Raw genomic sequence first — 6,231 nt, 5'->3', positions numbered from 1 at the left:
TTTTTTTTATTATACTATTCAAAAGTTTTTTTCTTTAAATTAATTTATTAAAATTTTTTTAATGTTGCAGTGCCACAACCACCAAATGCTGCTTTGCAGCAATTAGCATCGCGACGATCTCCGATGGCTGACCTGCCACGACGATCTCCGGCGGCTAACCTGCCACGACGATCCCCGGTGGCTGACCTACCACAACGATCCCCGGTGGCTGACCAGCCTCGACGATCCTCGACGGCTGAGCAGCCGCAGAGATCTTCGACGGCTGAGCAGCCGCAGAGATCTTCGACGGCTGAGCATCCTCGACGATCCTCGGCGGCTGACCCGACGCAGCGATCTCCGACGGCTGACCCGCCACGGCGATCCCCAATGGCTGAGCAGCCTCAGAGATCTTCGACGGCTGAGCATCCTCGACGATCCTCGGCGGCTAATCCGGCGCAGCGATCCCCAATGGCTGAGCAGCCTCGGCGATCTTTGACGGCTAAGCAGCCTCGACAATCTTCGGTGACCCGAAGAAGACGGTCTCGGTCGAGCTCAAGTTCTAGCTCGAGTTCGAGCTCGAGTTCGAGCTCTAGTTTGAGCTCTAGTTCGAGCTCCAGCTCTAGCGGAACATGTACATCTGTTAAAAGTATACGCGATCTCAAGCCGATTCCTAAGATCGCGTCCTCGAATATGAAGAGAAAAGTAAATGGTAAAAAATATTAAATTTATTCTTAAAATTATATAACTTTATTTAAAAAAATGCTAATCTGTTTTTTTATTGTTAAAGATCAAAAAGGCAACGAGCAGAAGAAGAAAAAGGTAGGAGAGAGAGAGACGTCACCAAAACCAGGAACATCTACAATGACTTCAGGTAAAAAAATGCTTTAACTATAAATTAGTTTTATTTTGTATACAATAAATTTATTTTTTGTTTGCTTTAATTTTTCAGAGGTTACGAGACCAGTACCGAGACGTGGTATTTTGCAATTAAAAAGGACTGATAGTAAACAGCAGCAGCAACAACAGCAACAGCAGCAGCAACAACAGCAGCAGCAACAGCAGCAGCAACAGCAGCAGCCACAGCAACACCAGCAACAGCAGCAGCAACAGCAGCAGGAACAACAGCAGCAACAGCAACAGCAGCAGCCACAGCAACAGCAGCAACAGCCGTCACAGCAACAACAGCAACCTCAGCAGCAACAACAACGCAATTTACCGCGGATTATAGATGATGAGATAATAATAGATCACTAGAAGAGGAAGAAACTGAAGCTAGAGTTGAGTGGCGTGATGTAGAATCAGCTTTTCAAAATCGAATTAGAACAGGTGTAGTTGTAAATATAAAGCATGTGGACATTCTAAGTTTTTTTAACGATGCGCAAAAGCTTTTCAAGGTTAAAGTAGAAGATTGCTTGAAGGAATATAACGCTGTAAAAATAAATTCTGACTTTATCGCAGAATTTTCTATGCAGAAAAATGGAGAGGAAACGACTGACATTAAATATTTTACAAGTGAAAGTGTTACAGCATTCATGTCAACGAATTTGGAAGAATGGTTTAAAGATCATATCAAAGAACCTATTCTCACCCAGCTTGAAGAATTTCAGGAGAAAGATTCTGGCTAGACCCTGACGAGTATTATCAGTTTGTGTATCAATATGAAAAAATATTCTCCAATCAAGGGGAGTTCCTTCATTCCACTTCCAAAGTTTATAGAAAAGAAAAAGGCATGTGTTAATATTCGTAATAATGATAATCAGTGTTTCAAGTATGCTATACTTTCAGCATTGCATCCTAGTGAAACTAATCCCAATAGAGTTAATCAATATCGTATGTATGAGAACGAGCTGAACTTTGGTGATATAGAATTTCCAGTCAAACTTAAAGATGTACCAAAATTTGAAAAATTAAATGATATTTCAGTAAATGTATACATGTTAAAAAAGTATAATGAAAAGTTTGAAGTATCGCCATGCCATATTACAAAAGAAAAGAAAGAAAAACATGTAAATCTACTCCTCATTCAAGATTTTTACATAGATGAAAATGAAGAAAATAATCATGATGTTGGCGGAAGCCTGCCTAAATACCACTACGTTTGGATTAAGTATCTGTCTCGAATTTTAAGCTCTCAATTAAGCAAATCTCATGTAAAATCATACCACTGCGAAAGGTGTTTACAAATTTTTTACTGTAAAGAAAGGCTGGAAATGCACGAAAATTATTGCAAAAATATAAATAAATGTCGAATTAATTTGCCCGACTTTAAGAATAACATTCTTAAATTTGAAGATTATAATAAAAGTGAAAAAGTTCCTTTTGTTATTTATGCAGATTTCGAATGTTTGTTAAAGCCTACTGAAAATGAAAATGCTTTTCAGCTTCATGAAGCATATAGCATAGGCTATTATATAAAGTGCAGCTTTGATGACAGTTTATCTGTTTATAAATCATACAGACATAAAAATGAAGATGAAGAGACACCGGCAAAATGGTTTGTTCGAGAATTGAAAGGAATTAGTGAAAAGATTGATCTACTCTACAAAAATCCAAAACCAATGAGACTTACAGATCTAGAAGAATTATCTTTTCGGGGGTCAACTGTTTGTCATATATGTCGAAAGCCTATTAAAAATGATGAACTCGCAGTACGAGACCATTGTCATCTAACAGGACGGTACGTTAGTTTTTAATGTATACAAATATTTGACTTTAATGCTGTACAACATGTAAGACATTTTTTTCTATTTAGTTTCAGAGGGGCAGCTCACAATTCATGCAATTTAAATTACAAGGATTCGAGGTTTGTGCCGGTTATCTTTCATAACCTCAATTATGACACACACTTCATTTTGAAAGAGATTGCTACTTCTACAATAATGACTGGACGAGTATCTCTGATACCTCACAACAAAGAAAAATATATTTCATTTACGAAGTTTATAGATGACTGTGACATCAGTTTTAGATTTATTGATTCATGGCGTTTTTTACCATCATCGTTGGAAAAGCTTGCATCATATTTGGAAACAGTGCCGATAGCAGTAAATGAGTTCAAAACTGATGGATTTACAGATGAGCAAATCAATCTTCTGAGACGAAAAGGTGTATTTCCATATGATTTCGTAGATGGATTGGACAAGTTGATGACTACAAAACTGCCAGAAAAGAATGAGTTTTACAATAAACTAACAGATTCTCACATTATTGATGAAGACTATCATCATGCTGTTACAGTGTGGAATATGTTTTCTACAAGAACTTTGGGTGAATATTCTGATTTGTACTTGAAAACAGATGTTTTATTATTAGCTGACGTCTTTGAAAGTTTTCGAGAGACATCACTGAAAGCGTATAGTTTATGTCCTACACACTTTTACACGACTCCAGGTCTCACATTTTCAGCAGCTCTAAAAATGACAAAAGTGGAATTGGAGCTTCTCACAGATATAGATATGCTGATGTTTATTGAAGCAGGCATTCGAGGAGGAATAAGTCAATGTTGCAATCGGTATGCTAAGGCAAACAATCCCTACATGGGATCATCATATGATAAGAAGCAGAAAACGAAGACGCTCTTATATTTTGATATTAATAATCTTTATGGATGGGCCATGGTGCAGTATTTACCAGTGGGAAAATTCAAATGGATTGAATATGAAACAAATTCAAATTTTTTCAATGCACCACCAGACTCTGATACAGGCTACTTTGCAGGTACTAGATAATGGACTTCGACTTAAAAAAGTGCATAGGATTCTGAGTTTTGAGCAGAAGCCTTGGCTCAAACCATATGTTGAATTTAATACAGAGAAGAGAAAGCAGGCCAAGAATGAGTTTGAGAAGCTTTTCTACAAGTTATTAATTAATGCAGTATATGGTAAGTGCATCGAGCGAGAACGATCTCGCGTTGATGTGCGATTAGTGAATAAATTTACTGGTCGATATGGAGCAGAAGCACGTATAGCTCAACCAAATTTTCATAGTTGTGCTATCTTTGATGAAAATTTGGTTGCTATACAGCTAAAGAGAACAAGTATTACAATTAAAAAACCAATATACGTTGGTCTCAGCATTCTCGATATGTCTAAAACATTGTTATACGATTTTCATTATTCGTATATGAAGCGGCGACTTGGGGAAAAATGTAAACTCCTTTACACCGACACAGATAGTCTAATATATGAAGTTGATGACGTGGATATGTATAAAATAATGAAAGAAGACTTGCACAAATTTGATACTTCTGATTACAAAGAGAACAATCAATTTGGAATTCCACGTGTCAATAAAAAAGTGCCTGGATTAATGAAAGATGAATGTAATGGCAAGATTATGACAGAATTTATTGGTTTACGTAGCAAAATGTATAGTATTTTGATAGATGGATCTGAGACTGTGAAAAAAGCCAAAGGCATAAAGTCAAGTGTTGTGAAGAAAACAATCACGTTCGAAGATTATCGAAAATGTCTTGAAGAACAAATTATTGTTAAACGTGAGCAGTGCAACATTCGCTCTAAATTACACATAGTGCATACTGAAAAACAGAACAAAATAGCACTAAGTCCGCATGATGATAAAAGATACTTATTACCTCATAGCACAGACACTTTGCCTTGGGGTCATTACCGAATTATTGAGGAGCAGATGGCACTGGCTGTAAGTCAAATGGAGGAGGATGAAAAAATGGCTGATACAAGAGGAGAAAGAGTGGGGGAGATGGAATTGGAGAAGGGGTATGAAGCGACCAATACTAAAGAAGAAAGCGAGAGAGCAATGGAGAGGGGGAGCGAATTGTCCAATGAAAACAGTGCAGCACGAGTGGGGATGACACTTTATGGCGATACAGGCGAACAAATCTTTATAGAATACGATGTTTGTGAGGAGCTAATGCACGAATGGAATCCATCGATGGAGGGGGCATCTTCCAATAGAAGAGATATTCTACAAGAGGCTATGGAAGGGGCAGACATCGTGGTGGGGAATGGGCTATATGAACCGACGCACCACGGTGAAAAGCACATTCGAGCAGTCGAGCTTGAAAATTACCTACCTTTGGAGAAGAAACCAAGACTCACTTAACATTTTCAAGTAAGTTCATAGCTGATTCTCACTATTTTTTTTTGTTCTCAAAGAAAATCTTTTCTCTAACACACAAATTCTTATTTTTTTCACGTTTCAGAATGGATCTATCTGCACTTAACAAAATTGCTGAGCGCGAGTTCTTGCCTAAGAAGAAAGTCACGGACTTAGAAAAAGATCATGAGTACATGGTGACTGAACTCAAGGAGGTGAAGACTAGATTCGGCACGAAGATCGTGGCTGAGATTGATGACAGCTTTCAAATATTTCTGCCAGAAAAGATCTCATCAGCAATCTTGAAAGATCAAGAACTTTTCAATAATCTTTCAAACACAGCAAATAAACTTAGTTTATTTATAACATATCAGGGTGGAACTTCTTTTAAGTTCACCACATGCTAAAATAATGAAATACAAAGACTGATAATTATTAAATACTATTTATTTGTTAAAACTACAATTCACATGAATAAAAATACATTATTAAATATAATAACAATTGCTTTCTTATTTTTTAGAACCTTGAATAATTTATACAATCTCATTTTTATCTATCCAACTATTGTGATCGCTACTGAATCCTAACCATTTAACATATACGCGTTTACCACTTTTCTTTAAAACTTTTTCTACTAAATAAATTTCCGGATACATAGTTTTATGAATTTCCGTTTCATAAAAGCCACCAGAGACGGGTTTATCATAATAATCTTTGAGGTGGTAAGTTACTGGATCTGTTTTTACAACTCGCGTTATTGTGAAAATTTCCGTAGACCAATTTGGTGTGTAACCTTTTTCAAAAACATTTTTTAACCTACTTATTCGTACTTTATCTCCTACTTTGAATTTCGGTTCTTTCACTGACGACTTTTCAGTAGGAAAACGTCTCTTGACCTCTCTCTCATTTGCCTGTGTAACATTTTCAGGCTCGATTCCTGTTGTCCGATGTTTTCTCGAATTGTATGCTTTGAGCAAGTTAGGTAGAATATCCAACCATTTATAGCTTCCTTGTTTGCTGAATTCTGTCCACATTGCATTTTTTAACGTTCTATTGAATCGTTCGCATATACTTGCATGAAGATTACTATGTGAAGAGTATAAGTGTATATTGTGCTTCTTCATAAGTTTTTGAAAAATTGAATTGTAAAATTCTTTTCCTTGGTCAGTTTGT

General features: G+C 36.8%; 2 protein-coding genes across 2 annotated transcripts; both read left to right on the top strand.

The window, feature by feature from the left end:
- LOC100113581 (ras-interacting protein RIP3-like) lies at window positions 1-1,261 on the top strand. Its single transcript, XM_032601841.1, has 3 exons — window positions 1-688; window positions 767-850; window positions 929-1,261. Exons 1-3 carry the CDS (start codon window positions 124-126, stop codon window positions 1,231-1,233), a joined length of 954 nt encoding a protein of 317 aa, XP_032457732.1. The 5' UTR covers window positions 1-123; the 3' UTR covers window positions 1,234-1,261.
- A 207-nt stretch (window positions 1,262-1,468) lies between these two features.
- On the top strand, window positions 1,469-3,733 carry LOC103315298. Its single transcript, XM_032601840.1, has 2 exons — window positions 1,469-2,656; window positions 2,732-3,733. Exons 1-2 carry the CDS (start codon window positions 1,638-1,640, stop codon window positions 3,705-3,707), a joined length of 1,995 nt encoding a protein of 664 aa, XP_032457731.1. The 5' UTR covers window positions 1,469-1,637; the 3' UTR covers window positions 3,708-3,733.
- Window positions 3,734-6,231: the final 2,498 nt, after the last annotated feature.

The sequence above is a fragment of the Nasonia vitripennis genome (genome assembly GCF_009193385.2).
Source record: "Nasonia vitripennis strain AsymCx chromosome 3 unlocalized genomic scaffold, Nvit_psr_1.1 chr3_random0008, whole genome shotgun sequence".
Classification (NCBI taxonomy): domain Eukaryota; kingdom Metazoa; phylum Arthropoda; class Insecta; order Hymenoptera; family Pteromalidae; genus Nasonia; species Nasonia vitripennis.
The sequence above is the reverse complement of the archived record's forward strand: the minus strand, read 5'-3'. Positions and strand labels throughout refer to the sequence as shown.